Here is a 24,933-nt window from a genome sequence, read left to right on the forward strand (position 1 = left end):
ATTTATTTTCAAGTAAAAAGTATATAAAAATTAGCACCAAAAGTATTTTGCTCGTCTATCTCTATTACATCGGAATGCTTTAGATAAGAATTTTAAATTATTAAAAAATATTAAAAAGGTATGAAAATCAGAACCAAAATCTTTTGCTCTTCTATTTCTTTTACTCTTTCTAATTTCACTAGGAGAGTGATTGTAAAAAAAAATATCTATTTTAGAATAAGAAATTTCAGTAACAAGTTTAGACAACTTATTTTTTATTAAATAAATATTTTCAAAAAAATTACATACTCAATAATTTTATTATTTCTAATTTCAAGAACTTTAGAATTTAAAACTAAAAATAATAGTATCCAAAGAATATCCAACAAATACAAGGGACCAATTTCCCTTTCCTTAGTAATTATAATATTCATTTTATCTAAACACTTTTTTATACTTCTAAAATTCATATGGCATTTTATCCAGATTTTTATAAGAAATTCTATTAATAATATAACAAGAATACAAAATTTCACCCGAAAATCATAACTAATTAACATTGTATTAACCATCTTTATTAGAGTTCTATTTTTTTTTTTTGTGTTATCTCATTAGACTATGGTGAATAATGAAATGTTACTTGATGTGTAAAACCATTTAATTCTAAAAATTTATTCATTTCATTAAAAATATACTCACCATCTCTATTAAATCACAAGTATTAACTCTAATAATTATTTTTTTAATTTCCTACTAGATTAAAAATCTTTCTAAGTTGTTTAGCTTGTACACGAATTACATATTTTTCTTTTTTATTAGTTTATGAACTAGAAATAAAATTTAAATGCATCATTCTCTTAATAGTGTTAAATTTAACATGTCCAAATCTACCATGCTTGAAATTTAACCTTCAACATGATGGATTCTTTTTTTTTTAATGAATAATCAAGCCCATTCACAAAGCTTATATCCAAGCCTATACATCTCAATCCAGGATCGTAGCCCATGAAACCTTTAATTTCTCTATAAAGTTTTTTTTTTCATGACTTTATTTATGGGCATGTTAGTATAAAATTGAATAAAAAGTTATTTTATTCTAATTCTACAACATTCATAAAAAAATTATTTTCATGGTTAACAAAACTCCAGAAAAAGAAACAACAACTAATCTCTCTACCATATAGACTTTAACTCTCTCGGGTCTACAACAACTCTCTTATAAGGTGCAGATGTTAAATGATATCATTGCAGTAATGCAACTGTATTTTTCACTCTTTCTCCTGCATAGCAATAAGCTCTCTTATATGTACCACTAAGTACACAAATACAACCCTAATTTCTTAAAGAGACAAGAAAAAATGCCATGCCTGCTAGTAACACTCATACTTTATACTAAAAAGAGTTACATCCATTGTTCCCACACGTTATCTTGGGATGACCGTCTTGACAAGAGAAAAAACAAGAAAATAGAGAGAAGAAGAAATGATCACCAGAGTCATGTCGAGACTCTTTTTCAATCACGCTCTATCTTGGGATGACCGTCTTGACGAGACAAATCCAACGGTGTCAAGAACAAACGTTTTAGAGATTGGAGGCCACTGTATGCGCCATCAAACCGCAACGACCTTACTCACATGTTGGCGTTTGTATACCACTCACCTGCCCCGTTTCTTTTTTCTTTTTTATTTTAGTCCTTCAATCAATACTAACTCTTCATTGAGTCTTGAATTTCATTTCACTCGAACCTAATAATTTTTTTAATTGAGTCTCTAATTCTTTAATAGCTCATCAATTGAATCTCACATTTCATCATGATCAAACCAGATGAAGACCTAACATGGAATAGAAGCTGCGAAACAGTAAAGATGGTTCATGAATTTTACAGTTAACTGTGTTGATCGATATTGATATAATATAATGCATTCTAAAAATTTAGGGCATACATTAAATTTTCTCGAATCAAAATCATTTTTTATATTATTATATCACTAACAATGTTTGTACATTCCTTTCGTTGTTGAAAAAAAAGAAGTTTCGTCCTACAGTAAAGCACGGGACAACAAACTCGTTATACATATACTAAAAGAAAACATTCTTTCATTGTAGAAATGGAATAATTAATATTTTTTTCAAATTTTCTAACATAGTAGTAGCAAATCTGTAATTTTTTGGTTTTTTCCTAGAAAAAAAGATTATTAGTTTTTTTCTTTATAGTTGATATATTTATCACTTTACACTTGGCCTATTTATCATTATTTTTTTTATCTTTAATTTTTTAAAATATTTTTTTATATCTTTCTTTACACTTTTTTTAGAAAAAAAATATTTTTTTTTATTCTTTACACTTGAAATATCTATAACGCCACACTTGACCAATTTATATTATTTATTACGTTCTTATCTTTATTATTTGCAATTTTTTTCTTTACACTTTTTTTTTGAAAAACTACTATACAAAACTAAAAATAAGTTGTGTTTTGATGTAGCAATTGCAACATTGTCATATTTTTCTACAACGTTAAAAATTAATTTGAGATATTATATATTTTTATTAACGCATATGATCTTCACTTTATTTTATTATATATAAGTATTGGTTTTTTGATTTACAACTATATTTTTTACTTGATATTAAAAAACGTGTTAATAACATCTATAAAAAAAAATTATGACATGCAGCAAAGCGAGCCAAATAGAAACTTTAACACTTTTATTTATTTATTGATAAAGATGATTTTAAATTTATTTACTCAAATTCATTTATAGTCCTTTTAATTTATAATTAAATTTTAAAAAAAATATGTTGAAAAAACCTATATATTTATTTATTTACTCAAATAATTATGCAACCAGCCGGCGAAACATGTATAAAATAGCTAGACTGCCGGTAGAACAAGGGGCAAAGGCCTGTTTTGTAAGAAGGAATAAAGAAAAAAAAGGGAAATGGAAGACCATAATTTCCATCGTCTTCTGCACCAAGCGGAGATCACGATGATTATTGATCACACGACAAAAGCGAGAGCCTACATGATAACACCCACATCATTATATTAACTAATCACTAAACAGCAGATTAGTCCACTGACCTCCTACACACATCACCAAATCTCTACTCTCATTTCCCAGACTTGATAAATTAAACTTCTCCTTCCAGAATCGTGCCTGTGTGCACTAATTCCCTTCATTTCACAGCACAATCCAAGCATATACACAAAAACAGATCAACAGGTATGTACATGACCTAACATAACTATAGTACCTGATCTCCTCGCATCATAGTTATATGATAAAAAACAACATAAACCAGAGGTCTAATGGAGCCAAAGAAAAGCTCCCATGGCGAAGTTCCTCTTCTGTTCAACATCTCCGGTGATTGGCAGCCCATACTCTTTAAGCAGGCAATCAAGTTTCCACTCTGGCATGGTCTGATATTCGGCTAGGGTGTATCTTGGGTAGTGCAGTGGCATCTGAAAGTCCCCACACCGCTCCTTTGTGTGCTGCCCACTTGGTCCACTGCCTATGTTTGAAGGTGGCCTGACTACCGACTCCATTAATCCACCTCCACTCTTATTTAGCCTAACAGCTTCGATGCTCTAGACTCTAGAGCAACTTGGCCAAATATGCAAGTTAGTCGTAGGATGTAGAGGCCTTTTATGGAGGTTTTAGAGGAGAAATTTTAATTTAGTCCTTGTAGTTTACTAAAACCGATCAATTAGTCCTTGTAGTATCTAAGATCACCAAATAGTCTCTTGACTTGGCCAGTCTCAATTCACTAGTGTTTTTTTTTTTTTTAATGTCTTATTTTCTAATCAAGATTTATCATCTTACCTTTTTTTTTTTTCAAAAAAGAAAAAATCCAATCTAAATTGGAAAAGAACATGAAATTAAAGGAAAGACTCGTAAACTTGAAAATAACGAAAACATACAAAGCCTGAAAGCGTGCACGCGAAGTTTAAAACAATATTTTAGGTAATCATATTTAAAGCGCGCGTGCCAAAAGACAATTTAGAGTATTGAATTGTTCAATTCAATGACAAGTAGCAGCTTATTTTTATGAAAACATCATCCTTCCTTTATTCCTTTCGAATGTAGCATGAAAACAGGCTTAAATAACTAGTCTTTGTCCATGTTTGGTAACGAAGTTGAATTATTTTTAAATTATTTTATAAATCTTGTTTTATTTTTTTAAAAAATATTATATTAATGATTTTAATGATTTTAATGTTTTGATAAAAAAATATCATTTTAATATATTTTAATTACTAAGCATTTTTGCAAAATTACTTTCACCTAATATCTGAACATTATTTCCAAACTAATCCGAATTGAACTCTACAATTACAAGCTAGAATTCCCAACTTTGTTTTTCTTTCACCCCATTTGAAAACACGATGAAAACCATATTTTTTAAAAGTTTGATTTTTATTTAAAGTTATTTTTTTATATTTTAAAATTATTTTGATACGCTGATGTTAAAAATATTTTTTAAAAAATAAATAAAAAATATTATTTTAACATATTTTTAAACTAAAAACACTTTTAAAAAAACTACTATCACATCTCTGAACACCTCTAAATAAATAAAGCAGCTCGCGTATATGGATTTCCAACCTCATATCACTCTCTAAATTAAGGCAATAAATTAACATTGTCAAGGATATATCTCAGAAGTAGATATCTCTTATCGCTCATTTGCAACATTCTTTTTTATTTAGAAAAAAATATTCTTGAGATGAAATAAAAAAAGTTTACTTGTCTACTGATTCCAAATATCTATTTTAGATGAGGGTTTTTTTAATAATATCACTCAAATTACAACAATTTTTTTATTTGATGATCAAAGATATCTTTAAAATAACTTATTTATTAATTAAAACTAAATTTTTATTCCAAACAATCTTTAAAGAGCAGGGACAAATCCAGGGTTTAGTGTTTAGGAATTATTTGAAAAATTTCTAAAAAACGAGGGATTTGATTTTCTTTTCAAACTTTGGAGGGGTCATGGCCCGTCTCTAGTTTAGACTTTAGAGTGCACCTCCGCAGCAAATTAATGCCCTAAATTCTAATCAATTCGGGTTTTTTTTGGGTGCAAATCAATTGGATTCTATGAAACGCCAGAAATCTCTTTTGTGGTAGCTTCTACTCTTACTGAACTTTCCTGGTGTGCATATTTATTTCTATATTTTAAAAATATTTAATTTTTTACTTCAAATTAATATTTTTTTGTGTTTTTATATCATTTTAATATTTAAATATCAAAAATAATTTTTAAAAATAAAAATATATTATTTTAATATATTTTTAAATAAAAAACAAATTTAAAAATAATCCAACAACATTTGTCCTATGATCTTAGCTGATATTAATGGTTGGTACGTAGATTAGAGATGGCAATAAATCACCTGTTAGTCCAACACTTACTGACCACACATCATCCCTAGGAAAATCAGACGTGGGTGCTGCAACTGCATTATTGATCATACAGGCAACCACTACGTGCAGGACACTATATATTGTAGTGGGCCAGTGGCCCATTGTATTATTAACACATCGACAGGTAAAATAACTGTTTGTCAGGAAGTTAGAAGAAGCAGAGAGGAATATACACCACATGTGGTGCCTTGAGTCCTTGACTCGTTTCACTTGGCTGTCGGTAGGTGGCTGCGACACCAGGCAACCTACCGACCCACAATCAAGGACACTACATTGGTGGCCACCAGCTGCCGACACGACAAAATTCATTTAAATTTTTCTGGGTCCATATGAAAAAAATACTTGCTGTGAAACTTAATTCTTAAACAACTTAACTATATACAATAATGTAAACTCCTAGATAAAATTTATAAGATTAATAAAAAAAATACTATGTTAAATGCATAAAGTGAATAATTAAATTATGAGGATGAAGATACACTAGGGAATTTGAAATATAATGTTCATGTGTTCATTGAAAAATAAAACTATGAAAAATGGTGGAAAAATAAAAAAACAAAGAAAAGAAAATAAAAACCAAATGGAAGAGATAAAAGAGGAAGGTAATGTTCTGGTATATATTGTGATGAAATTCGATGTAGTTAGTTTAAACTCAATATTAAAATACACCTAGATAGGAAAAGTATTACTCGGCAAACATAAAGAGTGCAATGTAAACCCCTAACTTAAAAATTGATAAACTAGTGTTACATATGAAGAATGTTTATAAATTTGTGGTGCAAATATTTAAAAAAGTATTTTAAAATTTTAAAATAAATTAATATATAGTTTTATGCGCGAATGACCTTGACAGATAATATAAGTCTTATGTACAATCGCACAGTTTTTAGTCCAAAAAGAAATGAAATTTGAGGAGAATTTGTATTATAAAAAGGGATGGAAGTCCCCAGTAGAGTAGTTTGGAAATCTTGATGATATAAGCAATAAAATAGTATGCAAATTTGGATTTTGGCATAAAAAGTACATGTTGTCCAGTTTTATGCTATTAAATATAATTTTTAATTTGACTATTTGATCGAACTAAAAGCTTACGAGCAATCTCTTAAAATATTATTCTATCTTGAGTTAAAATCTCAAATCGATCGGAGTTCAGGATTATTATATGAATTACTAGACTCAGGAAACTATTTAGAAATTAACAATGATGCATCAAGCATGGACAAATTCATAATAAAATAAGAAGACCCACCTTTTTCTTTATAAATATGGCTGACAACCATTTTGAAAGGAGGAGAACTTCCTTCTTTATTTTTCTTGAATTTTCCTTAGTTGTGAGGGGGTTTAGGTGTTTTGATGGTTTTAGCATGAATTAAAGAGAGAAAAACACTTAAATACAAGATCAAATTAAAAGAGATTAAAAGGAGAGAAAAAGGAAGTTAGAGAGAGAAACTAGAGGAATCAAAGGAGGAAGAAGGAGGCTTGGAAAAATTTTGACCAGAAAGCATTTGAAATTCATATAAACGTGGTGAGATGCTTAGAACTCATTTATATAAGTTTGAGTAAGTTTTAAGTAGTTTTGGACAATTCATGAATCTTTGGGGTTAGGGTTCTTGATGAGATTTGGGGGAAATCTAAAATTATTTGTAATTGAATTAATTGAGTTGGAATATATTATAATGGACTTTAAATCATAAAAGAAATAAGAATAAATCATTTTGACAAGTAGAACTCTATAGGCTGGCTAAGAGGGAAATTATTTTGAAGTTGTTTAAATTGTGTAATTACATGTAATTGTGTTACGTTATTATGTGTTGTTGTGTGTAAAGTGATTAAAAATATATATTGAGTTAATTTATCAAAATGATATAATGGAATTTTAGGTTAGTGGGAATAAGGATTTTTTAAGAAATAATTGAATTAAAGACTTAGTTAATTAATTGTACTTGTGATTACATGATATAAATGTGAAGAACCTAGTTTAAACCATGAAGATTTAAGAAACATTTCAAGAGGAAATGAAAGTTTTGGGGCCGACCATAAGTAGTGTTAAGGAAATTTAACAAGTAATGTTAAGGAAATTTAACAAGTAAAGATAAAATGATATGAATTATGGTTAGTTTAAATGTTAAGAGAGTTATTATTAGTTAGAAAGAATAAATTTAATTATAAGTTTGTTGAAAAGTGGATTATTATGTTTTAGGATTTGGAAGTATAAGTGGAAGTTGTGATGAATTTATGTATAAGAGATTGTAAATTGGACATGAAATTGAGACTTTAAAGAACAAAAAGTAAGAGGAAATGATTTGCAAAGTTAGCGAAAGTTAAAACTTTATTCCTAAAAATATAAATTTTAGTAAATATGTTGATATAAGTTATTCATATAAAAATGATGAAAATCATAACACAAAGGAATGTAAGAAAATGTGATATTATGTAAGGGCATTAGATAGTTTAATTGGTTAAGAATATCATAATGAAAAATTAAGAATAAATAGAAATATAAAAGGAAAATATTGAGGTGGATGTAATTTTAATAGTTGAAAATGGTATATCTAAGTACTTATATGCATGATAAACCAAAGAAAAAATATATATTTATGAGTAGCGTGATGAAATTATGTAACATAAATGTTGATGTATGAAAAGAAAAAAGAGATATTGATAATGATACATTTTCTAGATTTAGGAGAGACACCAGGAGTAGCCAATCACACCAGAAATGATTGTCGATATCAATGTGACCCATTGATATCATCACACCAGAAACGGTTGCAAAAAAAGATGTATGACATCGGGGTTGTTACACCAAGAGTGACATTTTTTATAGTTGGAGGAATATGTTCAACTGAAGGTGCAATTAGGTGCTCAATACCTTATTCTAATTTAAATTTTAATTAGTTCTGTTGATACAAAACTCTTTAATTGTAAATAAATAATTTCTAAATGTTTGGAAATGAAAAGGAAAATAAACAAATAAATAGATTAGTAAGATATAAGCTGATTACTAGAGCATGGACTATAATTATAATAAGTCAGTCGTAGAAGCGAGGGTTGTAAATATATACATAGATAAGTTGGTCGTAGGAGCGAGAGCTATTCGAATATGTAACTGACAAGGGATGGTTTAATGACAAAGAATTTTAATGTGGAAAAATGACACTCCTAGAAGAACAAGCTATTGTATTTTTAGTTTTTAACATGTAGAAATTATATAAGTGAAAGAGATAATTGTTGGTGTCAATCAGTGTTATTTAATCATGTATTTTAGGTTCTTCTTATCCTTTGCTGCAGCAGTAACATGATGACAACATCTCATAGTTTTTGTGCTTAGGTAAAATTTTGCAAATTTTACTTATGTCAAGTAATTAAACCAATATGTAAACTAGGTAACTGAAATGATTAGTTGGTTTTCTTGGTTGCGAAAGGCATAATTAGAGTGATTGACTTCGTGAGGGATAAACTGAGTTATAGACATCTGCATGGAATGACTGCGATTAAGTTGGCTTAGTTGATGATGGTCGGAATGAATAAATTGTTGAATCAAAGTAACATGTTGAATGTCTTTTAGGAATGAGAATAAGAGATTCTTGTTGATATGCTGCTCTGCTTATAATGATACTCGAACATTTATGATGCTAATTACTTTATTTCAGGTTCATCTCAGTACAAACAGAAGCAATATAGATAAATGATGATATATTAGGAGAGGTATATCATTGAATTGAATCTTATGACATGTATATTGAATAATTTTATTTTAATTTGTATATGAATGGTTACTTATGTGATTGCCAAGTCGAAAATAAAAGTATTTGAAATACAAAGCATTGTATCAGCCTTGTAAAAAAAAAATGACAAAAGAGTTAAAAGGGTGATGAAAATGACATGCATAAGGATTGAAATGAGAATTGTATACAAAAACTCTGCTAGTTAAAGGATTCCTTGGGATTGGTGAGTAGTAAGGAGTGAAGGTTATGCTAGCCAGCATAATCGTAATGAGACTAGAGGGCCGTGAATTAGCTGTACTGATAACGGGTTACACAAAAGTGATGGTTATTTTAGTGGTATGGGGCAAGCAACAAAAAAGGAGAAGAGAGACTGTTTTGATACATGATAAAATGTCTCTCTCTTTCTCTCTCTCTCTCTCTAAATGTCATAAATGTTGTATAAGTAAAGGTTGTTTCGCAACAACAGAGAGATATAGTTTAGTGTTGTTTTACACAACACATAAATGTTACAGTTTTGGTTTGTTATAGAAAACTATGAATTGAATGAGGAATCAAGAATAAGGTGTTACTAGGTGAGTTCTAAGTGGTCATGGACTGAAAGTGATGGATGTGCAAAACGTTAGCCTTATCATTTAGTTTTAAGAAAGCTGTCAGTGTATTTTTGCATCCAAAACTAGCTAGCTAAATAGCTAGCAAACACAACAAGTGCTATTTGTTTCCTCATTTTTCCCAAACATAGATAACCTTGAAATGATATCAGTCAATGCAAAAGAAAAAATGATGGCATGTATCATCCTTTTTCTATACACGGAGCTTTTGAGTTCATGTAGAAAACAAACTAACAAAAAACTTGTTTACATACAGCAAACAAAGATAAGCTTGAACACTTGAACACTGCACCTTATTCAAAGCATAAACTTTAAGTTAACACAGAACTCGTTCAAGAAATTCTATTGATTGTTGTATGAATACATTAATTTCTAATTGCTATAAACAAATCAAAGTCCCAACCAAACCCTAACTTCTAAAAAATATTAATAGCAACAACAACATGCACAGTTATAAGTTATAAACAAATTTGATAATGTTTTTTTTTACATTAATTTGATTTTGAGTATATTTAGGGTTTATTTGTTTTTATGGCTGAAGTTACTTCTACTCCAACTGCACTTATAAAAGTGTTTGGTAATGAAAAAACTTGTGCGAAGTCCATTCCAAATTTCGTTTATATCATTGGTTTTGCAAAAATAATAATTTTCACGAGATAAATTAAATTAATTATTATTGATTTATGTAAAGTTACAAAAAGCTACTTTTAAAAAGTGTTTGGAAACACCAAGATATAAATAATCTTTTATATTAATACATGTGTTCTTGATTCAGTTATCGAACAATTCTGTTGCCACCCTTTTCTTGAAAATTCCACTACTTAATTCATACATATTCTTGATCCATTTTGTCTGGTTTCAATTTAGCTTAATTGTACTGTTCTTCTGGATCCTAATTTGGCGGAAGAAAACATGTGGTTGAGTTTATGAGAATCCTTTGTAAATTAACCAACTTTCTTCCAAAAAAAGAACCCATAATATGATCAGGGATTTTGGTTTCTTGGTCTTTAATTTGCTTATTCGGTAAGTTATATATTAATTTGCTTATCCATATTGACATGGTTCAAGTTGATGTCCTGATAACTTTCTTCTTGTTTTCCGATTCTTACTTGAACATGATTATTAAATCTCAATGCCCCATTTGCAGATATTTTGAATTTTTAGTTTTAGAATGGAGAAGCTTAGACAGATTGGAGAGGTACTCGGAAGATTGAAGGTCTTGATGGTTTTTCGAGACAATATCCAAATCAATCCACGACAGTTTTGCATATGATTCAATTGCTGAAGAGATGAGATAGAACCTGAAATTTGAAGAGAAGAACGTCAAATGGGGAATACTAGAACAGATGTTAAGAGAGATTTACAGAATATTCAAAGAAGGGGAAGGTTACGTCAGGCACTGCATGGAAACAAAGAATTGGTAGGCCAATTGGCTAAAGCCATTGTCCTCTATCAGAACTCAGATTGTGTTGAGTTATACATCCATAACTTACTATCCTGTATCCTTGTTGTCAATGAAGCAATTGAAATTTCTGGAGAATTCTCGGGATTGGACCACGATGAGATACAGAAGAAGAGACTTTTATACTCGAACAAATATCAGAAGGAATGGAGGACCTTAACTTTTCCAGTGGAAGTTTGCAAAACAGTATCTTATTTCTTAGGAACTTTGCAATCGGTATGATACAGTTTGGAAAGAAGATAGGTGGATGCTCCTGAACAAAATCCTAGAAAAGAAGATGTCAGGCTCAACAAAGCAAGAGGGGCAACTCACAGATATTCTTTTGAAGAACTTGGAAGGATTGGAGCCTGTAAATGGAAAACTCTTACCTTGTTCGATCCTATTACGGTCCAAAGATTACCAGATAAAGAGACATCTTGGTAGTGGGAGTCAGTAAAAAAAGATACAATGGTTAGATGAAAGCCTTGCATTGAGACATTTTTTCGGAGACATTGAGCCCCTAATTCCTGAGATTTCTTCATTGTTATCCCTTTCCTACCCGAATATATTACACTTCCTTTATGGGTTCACTGATGAGGAAAAGAAAGAGTGTTTTCTAGTTATGGAACTAATGACTAGGGACCTCTGTTGCTACATTAGAGAGACCTGTGGCCCAAGAAAGCGAATTCCATTTCCACTACCCATCGCAGTTGATCTTATGCTTCAAATTGCCTGAGGAATGGAATATATCCACTCAAAGAAAATCTTTTGGGTTCTACTTGGCAGCTCGCACGTCCCCCCAGGCTTTCACGATGCCGCGCTTCTTTTCGGTCGATCAATGACTGGACCTTAATGCTTGTCCTATACAGCACAACTCTTGATCAAGAGTATCAAATACGTGTTTTGTTTTTTTAATTAGAATAGAATATTTCAGTTATAAAATATTTTGATGTGTCTTTTCAGGATTGTACTGTTCATATATATATATATATATAATTAATTTATCAAATATAATTCAAATTCAAGATAGATTAATTATAAATTATGCAATACAAATACAATGTCAAACAAATATAATTTTAAAATTTAAAATATTCCTAAATAGTCAAGATTAAATAGAACTTTAACTTAAAGTAATTAAACTTAAACAAAATACCAAAATATTATGAAAATAAAATGTTTTAACACAAAAGAAACATAAATCAAACCCAAACTTTTCATTTCTAAAAGATAAAGGGAAGCCATATAAGCCATTCATGTTAAAACGCTACGACAATTAATTCTTGAATGAAGGTAGAGGGAGTTGGAATACAAGTGTCACATTTAGGTTAACACATAAACACCACCCAATTTGTATTTTTTTAAAACCTTAATTAAACTATAAGTTTTGTTTGTTACCCTTTTAAATTCCCTTCAGTTTACTCATTCAGTATCACGAGGAGGTCATGTTTTTCTTAAGGATAATAAGAAATAATCCAGTGCCTTTTATATTATAATTGTATTGCAAAATATATTTTTATTGTGATATTAATGGAGAATGATTTTTTGATCTCTTAACATTTTATAAAAAAGATGTGCAACTCATGTTTTATTCAACCAGATAAATGGAAGGAATGTAATAGATATTGGTGTCAATAAAGGTTTGTTAGGAGAGGGGAGTTAAATGGGATGAATTTGCCCTTTGACCATGCAAAAAATATATATTAGAGTCCATAAATTTATTATTATTATTGTTTTGTTTGATTTTTTATTTTTAGATTGATTAAAGATTGTTTTGTATTGAAAATGGAGTTATTAATATTTATACAGTATTTTTAGGATTTGTTTTAGTTAAAATAAGTTGAAATTTGGGTTTGATTCAATGGCGTTTCAAGTCCGAAACGGAACATGTGAAATGAAATCGGAATATTCCGGTCGAAATTTATCCGGAAAATCCGGAACGGACCGAGATTTAAAATGAGATTAAAATTGTTTTGTTTTTTTGAATTGGTACAAAATGTTTCGGTCATTCCAAATGAAACGAAATGGAATTGACAACCTTGCTCTTGATAATCCTATCGTAGTAATTGCAAAGGCCTCAACCCATTTGTGGTCTGAAAATTCAGGAGGTTTGTTGGTTTCAAGTTATAATATGACAAGCTTAGTCTTTTTCATAATACATATATACGACCCTGGTAGCTTTACAATCTTTATCCAGTTTTTTAAAGTGATTTTAAATTTGAAATGTTTTTCTTTAATTAGATCTCGAAGGTGGATGATTGTTACCTTCAATATTACTATATGTGCTAGAGGTAATAACTTGATCATGCAAAGAATTGGATTCCAAACTTGAAAGATTTGATTTTTTTGGTATAGGATTTGCCTGATTATCTATTTAAAAAACAAACAAACAATAAGCTTGTCAAGTTAGAAGATCAAAAGAGTTTTAAAGCATACAAGTCTTATCTTCAATATCTTCTTCCATAAGCATTTGGCTTATGTACCTCAAAGTTACATATAAAAAAGTCAAAAGCTTTAGGAGAGTTTTTTTTGTGAGTCGGATTTGAATATCGAGTTACATCAATTAGTTTCGAATAAAGCAAAATATAATGGAACCCCTTATAATTATTGTCAAAAAAAGTATTTTCAAATCTGGGTCTAGAAACAAGGTCTTAATATGAAAATACAGATATAAGTTGGTTTCCTAATTGGATTCCATTCATTGAAATTGAATAACCTATTAATCGAGGATCCATTAAACTTATAAAAATGAAAATTCAAAGACCCTAGCTACTAATTAATAAAAAAAAACATTACAATTAAATTAGAATAAAATAAAAAAGAAAAAAAATACAAGATTAACTTAGATTCTACATATTAGATTTTGATGGATTGGGTCTTCGATCAAAAAGAGGAGAGAGAGAGAGAGAGAGAGAGAGAGAGAGAGAGAGAGAGAGAGAGATGGTTGATGGGATGTAAGGATGTGCTACTACTATATCCAATTTGTTGTATCAAAAGAGGAGAATGATAGGGGGAGATGATAGAGGAGGTAGTCTACTGATCTCTCCTATTTCAAAAGGGGAGAGAACGAGAGAGACTGTGAGAGAAATGGCATGGGGGATAGGGGGAGGTATGACTGGCTAGCGACTGCTGTCAATCCAATGGTAAAGAAGGGGAGAATGTTTTAAGGTTATGTTAGGTTTTAATTTATACTTTTTTCTATATTGGTTTACATTTGGTCTGGTTCAGTTTACATGGTTTTAGTTTATGAAGCCAAAACTGAATTGTACTAAGTGAGTTTTATGGTTTTTAAATCATTTTTTTTTCAGTTTTTTCTCTCGATTTAGTGTTTTCAATTAATATTTTTTACATTTTTCTCCATTGATCGTTTTTTTAAACACCTCTACACGAGGTGCATTCTAAAATGGAGTGTTTTGGTAAGTTAACATATTTTTTTCTAAGAAATTAATTTATAAAATAACATAGCCCAAAAAATAATTAGAAATCTAGCACAGTTGAAAAGGTCACAAATGACATCTATGACATGCGAGTTCCAGATGTCATATGCGATTAAATTGTCGCAGATATCATCTATGGCTCGCATTTCGTAGATGTTACATGCAACTCCTTTAACAAAGATGTTCAAGGACAATTTATTATGCCATCAACTCCATGCAAAAAAAAAAAAAAAAGCAATTCACACAATCACAAATAACTAGTTATCCACCATTAAAACATAATTCACATAAGTAGCGCGTAATATATTCGATCACAAATAATAAATGTACATTGACAATTAAGACAAAATAATATTTTATTAAAAATTAACTAACTATACATATATTCATAATTATCATAGCATGTAATAATATGCAATTATATCTAATAATCTACCCAGCTTCTCCAACTCAAGATTGAGTTTGTAATATCCATGTAGGTTTGAAAATGACCAATATCATCTCAGCTCTTGGATGGACCTGGGTCGCTCATGGACGGGCTTAGGGTGCTCGTGGACATGCCAGTATCACCAACACTCCCACGATGAGCAATTTCATCTTCTGCTAATGCTACTTCAAGATATTCAACCTCTCCAACCTCTTGAAGGATGCCAAAACATAAATTGAGCATGGTGTTGGCTACAATACGTCCCATGTCATTGACACCTTCACTGATAGTCATTGCTGCTTTCTGAGCTTCTCGTACCAAGTAATTAATCTATATACATACATTAAAAACCAATTGGTAGTCATCATTTATAATAAAATTATTTTGATATTTAATAAATGTAAAAAAAAATTACATACTAATTGATTGTGCCTCGGATACCGGGAGGCTCAGTGCATCGGGTTGTGTAGACATATCGGGAAACATGACCAGATTGGTGTAAGGAAACGATGCGTAATGGACATATATCATGTCATATAGGTATTTGCCACTCCTTAAAAACATGATCTCTCCTAACATCTTAGAGATCATGGTAAGATTTATGAATTACCAACCAATTTCCCACGCGTTTATCTTGGTGACTAATACTAAGCAGCTTATCTCCGATATCATCATAATGTGGTATATGCTGAGATAGTTCGATCTGGCCACATTACTCGATCTGGACAACACATTAACAATGCCGAAGTAGTGTAAAGGGACTTATGCTAACCAAATGTCAGATCTCTCACAGTATATAGACAAAACTGAAAGTATCAAGTCCTCCATGTATGACATCCATATAACCTATTAGAACATATAAAACAATTATCTCAAATAATCAATTGAAATTAAATAATTAACTTTAAAATAACAAAAAATAAAATACATTTATAATATATACTTGATGCGACTGTTTTGCATTCAACTCATCCTAATAAAACTCAAGGACATGAGTGAGATTTATTGTGAAATGTCTAGCCTCACCATCCCTGTTGGCCAATAGAGTTTTAAGTAGGTTTTGAAATGACTCTTCATGTAAACCAAAAAACCTCTTCAATATTTTTCTATTTGACCATTCACACCTTCCAATAAAAGACTTTATACCCATAATCCTTCTCCACAGTACCCTGAATCATTGCAACGCTCATACTTAACTTTCTTTTCACAATTGTCAATATCACCTCAACAATTAGATTCGAGTCAATATGACGATGACAATACAAAACAAGAGGATTCCAATATGTGTGTGACCCTTTCAATTTAGAAATTTCTCATGAATCAGACCTTTGGTGATACCTCGCACACAAATACCATCTACAAACTTGTTCTTGAATACACTGCAACTGAACATAGGACTTTGTTGAACGATGGACCTTAACTACAAAGAATTCTTTATATGCCATCGCTTTACTACATTAACACATTCAGATTTGCCTCTGAATCTTTTCTCAATCTCTAATTCATCAACTAATAAGCCCGAATGCCTATGATTATCATCTCAATCATTGCTTCTATATTGGTCATCTACATTAACAATTTTAAATTCAATAGCATAAGGTTTCATGTATTGATTAACAAGTTTAACTAACTTAGCATACCCATTTTTCCCATGTCCGTCATCAACTACAACTCTATCAATGCGATGCTCATATTCGTCATCACTTGGTTCTGATTTTCCATAGCAATATGAAACATATGTTATACCCAATTAAGACTCCATATTAACTATTTTCAACATTGACACTTGTCTATTATCATTACCACCTAACCTAGATAGACCATCTGGTTAAGATGCTTGTGTAGTTCTCCGAGAATTACTTGAAAACCGGGTCAACTTCATACTAGAAGAGTTTCCTCATCCTAGAAAACCCAAAGATTGAATTCACACTCCCATCACTATAGATTGGTACACCGATATAATGAGCTTAACTAACCCTGATTTATAATATCCTCTAAGTAATTTCAACTTCTATTTCAAACATATTCCAACCAAGTCGATCATATAACATTCTTAATAATTCGTTAAGAGACATGTTTGATGTAGGAGTTAAGAATTCATAGCTTCCTCCATTATAAGTGATACTATTATCGGTATTGATAATGATACCACAATAGAAGCATCATATTCCTAAATTATTAGACATTCTATCAAACAATACAACCAAACACAATTATATTTTATTAATATCTTGGGGTTAATCGAAGTGCATCAGTTATCAACTAAACTTAAATTAATCGGGGAACACCTACATTCATCAAATTCCGGTACCATAATAAAATTATCAAACAAATTTATGTATTTCATAGCTATTCTTATTATTTTATACAAAATATGATATAATTCATAATTTAACCTAAATCAACACTAACTATCTCATTATATAATCTTTTTAATTCACAATCAACAACAAAAAAACATTGATTATTTAATAAAATAATCAAACTATCAACTAAAAATATATCGAATTAACCTAATCTATAATTTAACTTAAATCAACATTAACATTTCAAACACATAATTTGTTAATGCACAATCAATAAAAACCTAAAATAATTGATAATTAAACAAAATAACATAATTATATCTAATTAACAACTTCAATTACATCTAATTAACCTAATTTCTAATTCAAAACCTCAACATTCAATAAAATTAAATTAACACTAATTAAACATAAATTACATCAAATTAATTAAGAAAAAGTATTTAATACACCTCTATGAATGAAATGTGGGTGATAAAGGTGGCTGGTGGTGTCAAAAAAAATTCAACATCCACCGCTAGTAGAGAGAGAAAATGTGGCTACTGCAAGTAGAGCTAGAGAGAGAGAGAGAGAGAGAGAGAGAGAGAGATGAGTGTTATAGAGCTGCTGTGGGTGTTTTTGGAGGTGGAGAGAGATTAGCCAGTGGTGAAAGGGGAGGAGAAAGGAGAGAGAGAGAAAGAGAAGGAAATGACGGAGAAAGATACCTGGTTTTTAATTCGAAATAAGTCACATATCATTTGTGACTCTTTCAAATATGCTAGTTTTTCAATTATTTTTTCATGTGTTACTTTACTAATTTTTCTTTTACCGTGTTTTTTTATTAAAAAAAACTCCTAAATTGCATCTAGGAGCTTTGCCTAGGATCTAGAAGAGCTTCGGTCCCTGCAACTTTGCGCCTAGAGCGCTTTTAGTAACGCCAGACATTATATTATGCAATTATATTTTTAGCATTATTTGCAGAACGCTGCCATCCGTGCAGGCATACAAAATATAAAGAGGGGAAAGTCAATTAATAGCTAGTAAGTGCAAATTAAGCTTCAGAAAATTACTTCAGCTCTTATGAAGCATGAAATTACAAATCATGAGTCGTCCCATCAGCATGCTTTATTGACACAACAAATGAATGAGAATCTTAAGGCTAAGCATAAACAGTCTTAAACATGTTTCTAAACTCGCTCTTTTGCATGAGCTAGTTTACCTTCTCTCTATTCCCTTGCCTACAAAAATAGCACCCTGATTCAACAAATATCAGGCAGGACCCCTGGGACTTCAGTCTGATATTCTGATCTGGACTCCTAAAATGTCTTTCACCATCTCATATGTCACAAATGCAATTGCTATGGATGGAACTACCTGAAAACGTGAAAAGAAATTAATTTGAATGCTATGGGGGCAGCAATTAGGCATATATAAAAGCTGCGTTAGACCCAAAAGAAAATATAAGTCTAAACCATGCGCACTCTACGTTCGATTAAAGTGGCTTAACTAAAGTTGTAAACATGTCATTCAGACCTCCTGCAAAATGTTTGCAGAATGGAGGTTTTACACACACACTAGTTGACAAGGCTGGCAATTTTTCTGTTGATCAAGGCATTCAGACACATAAATCTTTATTGAGCAGGATAAAAGCAAGCCAGTTACTCCAGAATCAACCAACCAATCCTATTTTGGAATGCATGGTAAGTTATGATCCATGGTTAAGCAACCCCTGCAGTAACTCCATAAATTAGAGCATGAAAAGAATTGTAGAGATGCTTGACACTAATTCTCAAGATACCAAGATTCTTGCGAGGGGAAAACGCCACAAAATAACAGGAAAGCCCATCGCAACCAACAGCCAACATTGGCTGTCTTCCCATCCTCACTAAATCCTTCTTTTAGGAAACTATGATCAGGGGAAGTTAAGGTAACCGTTGAAACTTATTTACAAATGAAACACTGAAAATAGAACAGCTCACCTTCACTGAATTTGGTACCAAACCCTTGTATAATGCTCCAAAGCCCTCATGCCGAACAGTTTTCCTGAATGCATCAATCATGCCAGTATACTCGAGTGGGGCCTTGCTCCTCCCATCACCAGTGACGATGGAAGAAGCACCTTTCCATCCCACCATTTGCATCCGCCGGCGAATAACATCAAGAGGATAAGCAACAGTTTGGCCAACGGTTCCAGCTGCAGCCCCACAAGCTAGCCTTGTAGTCACATTCAATTCAGAATCTTCAACGAGTCCAGATGGTCTAGCTTTAACCAACCAATCCTTTAGAGATTCATACACTGAAAAGTTGAGACCCACATATGGAATCTGCCAACAAGAAGCACCAGTACAGGGTTACAACCAGCAAACAGACAGAAACCACTTTGGTCCTTGGGTCACATAAGAATACCGAGGAATGTGATATTAACAGTACCAGCAAAGATGTCATACTTATTTATTGTCAAAGAACAGGGAGAATGGGGGCTGGTGGGTTGTCTTTCCCACATATAAGAACATCAATGCTAAGATTTACGGTATTAAGCCCTACAGACCCTTTGAAAAATATAAGAGAAAGAAGCGGGATGGGGAAAGTGAAGCCAACGCATACATCATAGTTGCACCAGTAAAATCTCATCTTAGCAGCACATAGCTCCAATATTCTCTCATCTGGTGCTAATAATTCCAAGAACAAATAAGATTGCATACTTAAATCATCAAATCAAGAACTCAACATAGGCTTTCCATCTAAGTGTGGCATAAAAAAATGTCTAGTATAATCAGATATATAAATCAAGATATAGATATAGCAATGGCTTTACTTTCCAACTTTAGACAAAGAAAAGAAGATGCCAGGTTATCAGTTGGATGAAATCAAGACATGTGCACCAAGCTACAATAGAAATACCTTAAAAGTGTCTCATTTTAGAAATACAACCCATAGCACAAGCATTTTACGAGAATGTTAACATGCAGTGTTATTTAGCAATTAATGACTTACAACTCCAATGACAGAAGGAAGCCAGCCCTTATATAGTGCCCGTGGGCCTTCTTGCCGAAGCACGGTTGATAGAGCATGGAACATTCCTCTATATTGATAAGGTGATTTCTCAGTCTGCAAACACAATACAACAAAAAATTAAAAACTTTGTATTGAAAAATCCAACATGGAGAACCCCAAATAATCAAAGCAAATAATGGGGCATGTTAAATAAAATGAATTTTCATCTGTTCCAATAAATAAATTTATTGGTATGAATTTATTTCCATGCCTTATTACATACATTTAAAAATCTTTCAAGAGGCTTCAAATAGAAGTATAACATTTTTTAGCATATAAAACAAAGGAAAAAAAATCCTTCTCCCAGGGTTTTTCCAATGGAACCTCAGGATCATACCTGTACAGTTAGCCTGCCTCGTACCATATCCATGGGATAAGTTGCAGACATTGCTATAATTCCTGCACATGCTCCAGCTCCAAGGCGTAAAAGAGGAGTGAGCTGAGCATCCTCTGTAGGAACAACAAGGGAAGGACTCACATACGTGAGAATACCAGCACAAAAACTGTGATGAAAGGTTACTTCTACATTCAATTTCACTAATAAGGTAAACCAAGCATCCACTAACTCAATGTTTTTCATTGCATTTCTCTCTGCAACTAAATGGATGTGTAAAGAAACTATATATTTTTCTAATAATGATTACTGGAAAATATAATTCTGGCAGGCTGCCTAATCTGAATAAAAATTTTCTGCCCCAACAAAACTTTAGAAAACATCTCCATTAAGTGTAATGTAAATTCACAAAGAATATCTAAAACAAAGTGATGGAGAACAAAGATTGACATACCATTACCAGTTTGCTGTTGATAGAGATACAATATTCCCCTGTCATATGGATATAGAGGACCCATCAGGAAAAGGAAAAAAAAGTTTACACAATGGATCTTACATTAGAATCATGAACAGAGGTGATTTGAAATGTTTGAAGAAAGAAATACAGGCTAACGCCTAGACCAAGCAGTATGGTGTAACTGTCTGAAACAAAAAAACCCCACATTGGCAGGACTGAAGAAAGCAAAGCAGTTTATGTCTGAAGAAACCATCACCAAATGGCTTAGACCATCTTGGTAGAGACTGGTCCAGTAATCAGCAATAAAGCCCACTGGCAATCCAAGCAAAAAACGACAATAAGTGCAAGATCAGGTATGCCTGAATTTCAAAAGTGACAGAAGTGAGCATGGTGTGCTTCCTTTGTAATAATTGTGTATGAGTGAGTTGAAAAATCAGTCTTCTGCAGATATAAAGATGAAAATGGGAGTAGAATGCTTAAACGCATTTTCTCTCAGTGCACAATCAATTCTAAATCATTTACATAGCTCACATGTTATCATGGTTAAAACCATATATGCCACGTATTCACCAGTTGAACAGACTTGACAATTTTCTTTCACTAATATGGATCAAAGAAGAATGAGGGTAATTAAGACCACACAAGTTGCCCTCCTGTATATTATAAAGTATATGCATCTTTCAACAACCAATGAAATCAAGATTTTCAAAGAATCATACTTTGAAGCTTGCTCATAGCTGAAAAACTTGACTGCCGAGTTTGGGACAATACGAGCACAATTGGTGCCATTGCCTTTGAATAGTCCATGAAAACCCTCAGTCCTCCATATGTATTTCAACCCTTGAATTGTTCCATTGTATTTTATGTTATGTGGATTTTGAACCTGCAAATTGTAGGATTTCATCAATGCAAAATTTATATTGTGAGTGCACATTCCAATGGATGTGAATGAATGCGCATTCCAATGGAACACAAACATCAGGAGATCTAACCTGTAGCAGTATTTTCATCCTCTCCAGGGGAGCAACAGCAGTGCGAGACCTGAACACACATGCAAACATTTTAGTTGGAGAAAATTCGATGTAGCATCACCACAACAACAAAAATCATAAAAGGTGTACAACCTCTGCCATCCGCACTCACATTCAAGAGTGATCCCGTTGGGAACAAAACATCTAGACTACCATACATGGTAAAAACAAAAATCATCTTGCAAGTGTAAAAGCACCTGAATTAAAAACAAATCATGAATTTGAAATAAACAATCTAATTAGCACTTAATTTTCTATATTCACTGAATTACAAGTAAAACAAAGAGGAAGGAAAACAGTATCATAAAACTAGTGCATCTAAAGTATTGTAAGTTTTATGCAGGTTCAAGTTCTCTGGAAAGTCATTAACCCACCTCAAATTATTCAAATTTTTAATGTTTCTAATTTCTTCACATTCTTGAAAACCAAACTTTCATACCCTAACACGAAAGTCACGCCTTTTTGTATTAGGAACTTCATTTTGATTTGATTTTTTTCCCTATCATTTCCAATCCTCCTCAAACCTTTTCTCCAAGACTGAACAAAACAATAGCTTGAAATTATGAATTTTTTATAGATCAGTAGTACGAAAATGAAGCACCATAATTTCATCTGCTACCTACTGCAATAATTCCTTTGGAATTAAAAAGTAATAATTACATAGATAATATTAAATGCCTTCAAAATACTAAAATATCTTCTTCTTCTTTTAAATAAGCAAACTATCTAAATAGCAGCTGCTAAAGCAGATATGAGAACTCACACTCCACCAGCAACACCACCGGCAACAAGAGACTTGCAGATGCTAAGAATAGCAAGGCTAGGAGCCTTGACTCCTTCTCTCGCAAGCTTAGCTTCCTCCGCCAAATTGACAATAGTAGTCACAGCCGATTCGCTCGCCTTCACATCCTCCGATGCCATCGGTCGATCACCAAAAGAAAACCTCAGTATAGTCAACTCTGTGAGATGAAGAGATCTCGGATTCTTCGGCAATCAATCTGGTCGGATCTTAATTATTCTTATTTAATTCAACGAAGAGGCAGTCTCTGCATTACTTTCTTTCTTTCTGCAATGACGGCTCTTGAGAGAGGTGAGAGTACGCTGAGGCCTCAAGCTTAGAGCGAGTGGGCGTTGTGTGACAGGGGGTTTGGTTTTCCTTTCATGTGCGCGGATTCGTTTTCGTTTGTTTTATTTTATTTTTTGTGTAGGTTGTTGTGATCGCTAGTGGACAAAAGACGTTTGGACTCGCTGCGGATTGGGACACCTAGAGGTAGGTGAGGTGGTCCAATTACATCTCATCGTCTAGGATGTGTTTGGGTCACCTTTCTTCTTATGATCATATGGTTTTTTTAAAAAAAAATTATTTTTTATATTAATAATACTTTTTTTAAAATAAAAAAATTATTATTTTTTAAATAAAAATTATTTAATTTTTTTATCACTATCTCAAATACAAAAAAAAAAAAAGAGTAGATGCAAGCATAAGATTTATTGATGATAAAGTTACATTCTATAACTACTTGTCCTTCCTTTTATGTATCTTTTATTGGTGCCTTTGAATTGAAAATAAATGTGTTACCTACTTTCATAGGGGAATTTATTCTCCATCATTTTAAATATTTAGATTAAAATTAAACTCATAAATTAAGAAAAAAATAACTTGAGGGAAAGAATTATCAATCGCTATATTTTACATAAATTATTAAATTAAGCTCATAAACATGATTTTTTTTTTATATATTGATGAGGTATTCTTAAAATCAATGTTAATTTTGTGGCATGTTGTAAAATAGATGTTAGTTAAAAGTAAACTTAGTAGTTGAAATTAAGACGGAGTTAGTTGTGTAGTAAGTGTAACGATATTAAGGACTTGAGATTGAGGATTGGTACTTTAGATGTTTTTTAATTTCGAAGTAACAACCGAGAGAATGAAAAAAAATAATTTATGGTTATTTTATGCGTTCGTATGACATAAGTTTTTGGAAGAATTTCTTTCTACTTATTTTACTTTCTACTTATTTTAATTCATGTTTTATAATAAGACTGAGAATATTTATATATATTCATTCATAAAATATCACAACTCAATCTCATGCATTCTAATAGCATGTTTGTATGTGTAGTTATGGTTATTTTTTAAGTGCATTTCACTTTAAATTTATCAAAATAATATTTTTTTTATTTTTTAAAAATTGTTTTTGACATCAGCGCATCAAAAAAATCTAAAAATATTAAAAAAATTAATTTAAAGTAAAAAAAATTCAATTTTTTTCAAAAGCACTTTTAAAATTAAAAAACAAACAAAGCCGAAATTTAATGAATTTTTTATTTTAAAAAGAAGAATATATATAACCATCTCTATAATCACAATTGCATGAAAATTTCTCTATTTTTAGTGGAGGAAGTGTTGGTTTGACTTTATGGTAGTTTTTCTTTTTAAAATTATTTTTTATCTAAAAAAATATAAAAATGATATTTTTAAAATATTTTTTTATAATTTTAATATATTAAAATAAAAATAAAAGTAAACTTCTAAAAAATATCATTTAAAAATATTTTAAATTTAAAATAACTTTTAAAAGACCGGATGCAACTTGTGAAAAATGATGGGTCCAAATGCAATGATGTAACTGGACAAGATGGGTTGCTTTTGGTAGCCCAGGCAGCAGTTGATCACAAAGGCTGGATCCATGGAATTCAACAAAAGGCCTAAATTGGA

At 31.3% G+C, this 24,933-nt stretch overlaps 1 protein-coding gene and 1 pseudogene across 2 annotated transcripts; one reads left to right on the top strand and one right to left on the bottom strand.

Annotated features, from left to right (window-relative positions):
* Window positions 1-10,919: 10,919 nt before the first annotated feature.
* Window positions 10,920-12,042, top strand: LOC133690827 (uncharacterized; annotated as a pseudogene).
* Window positions 12,043-18,395: 6,353 nt separating this feature from the next.
* On the bottom strand, window positions 18,396-23,390 carry LOC133693005 (mitochondrial adenine nucleotide transporter ADNT1). 2 transcript variants are annotated; one of them, XM_062114195.1, is made up of 9 exons: window positions 22,978-23,115; window positions 22,308-22,411; window positions 22,176-22,224; window positions 21,903-22,066; window positions 21,181-21,218; window positions 20,730-20,842; window positions 20,333-20,446; window positions 19,318-19,662; window positions 18,396-18,712 (listed from the first exon to the last, which is right to left on the bottom strand). In XM_062114195.1, the coding sequence occupies exons 3-9, from the start codon at window positions 22,191-22,193 to the stop codon at window positions 18,629-18,631; spliced, it is 876 nt and encodes a 291-aa protein (XP_061970179.1). In that variant the 5' UTR covers window positions 22,194-22,224; window positions 22,308-22,411; window positions 22,978-23,115; the 3' UTR covers window positions 18,396-18,628. The 2 variants fall into 2 exon arrangements, with proteins under 2 accessions (XP_061970179.1, XP_061970178.1); XM_062114194.1 differs by lacking the exon at window positions 22,308-22,411 and having other exon boundaries at window positions 22,978-23,390.
* Between the last annotated feature and the right edge of the window lie 1,543 nt (window positions 23,391-24,933).

Source organism: Populus nigra, chromosome 4 (assembly GCF_951802175.1).
Source record: "Populus nigra chromosome 4, ddPopNigr1.1, whole genome shotgun sequence".
Lineage (NCBI taxonomy): Eukaryota > Viridiplantae > Streptophyta > Magnoliopsida > Malpighiales > Salicaceae > Populus > Populus nigra.

Excerpts from the sequence above, each read along its gene's own strand:
- LOC133693005 (XM_062114194.1), bottom strand. The coding sequence starts at position 23,135 with ATGGCATCGGAGGATGTGAAGGCGAGCGAATCGGCTGTGACTACTATT. Across the intron at positions 22,225-22,977 it reads GGTGGTGTTGCTGGTGGAGT|GTCTCGCACTGCTGTTGCTC; the intron begins GTGAGTTCTCAT and ends ATGTGTGTTCAG. Across the intron at positions 20,447-20,729 it reads GAGGCAGGCTAACTGTACAG|ACTGAGAAATCACCTTATCA; the intron begins GTATGATCCTGA and ends TTGTGTTTGCAG.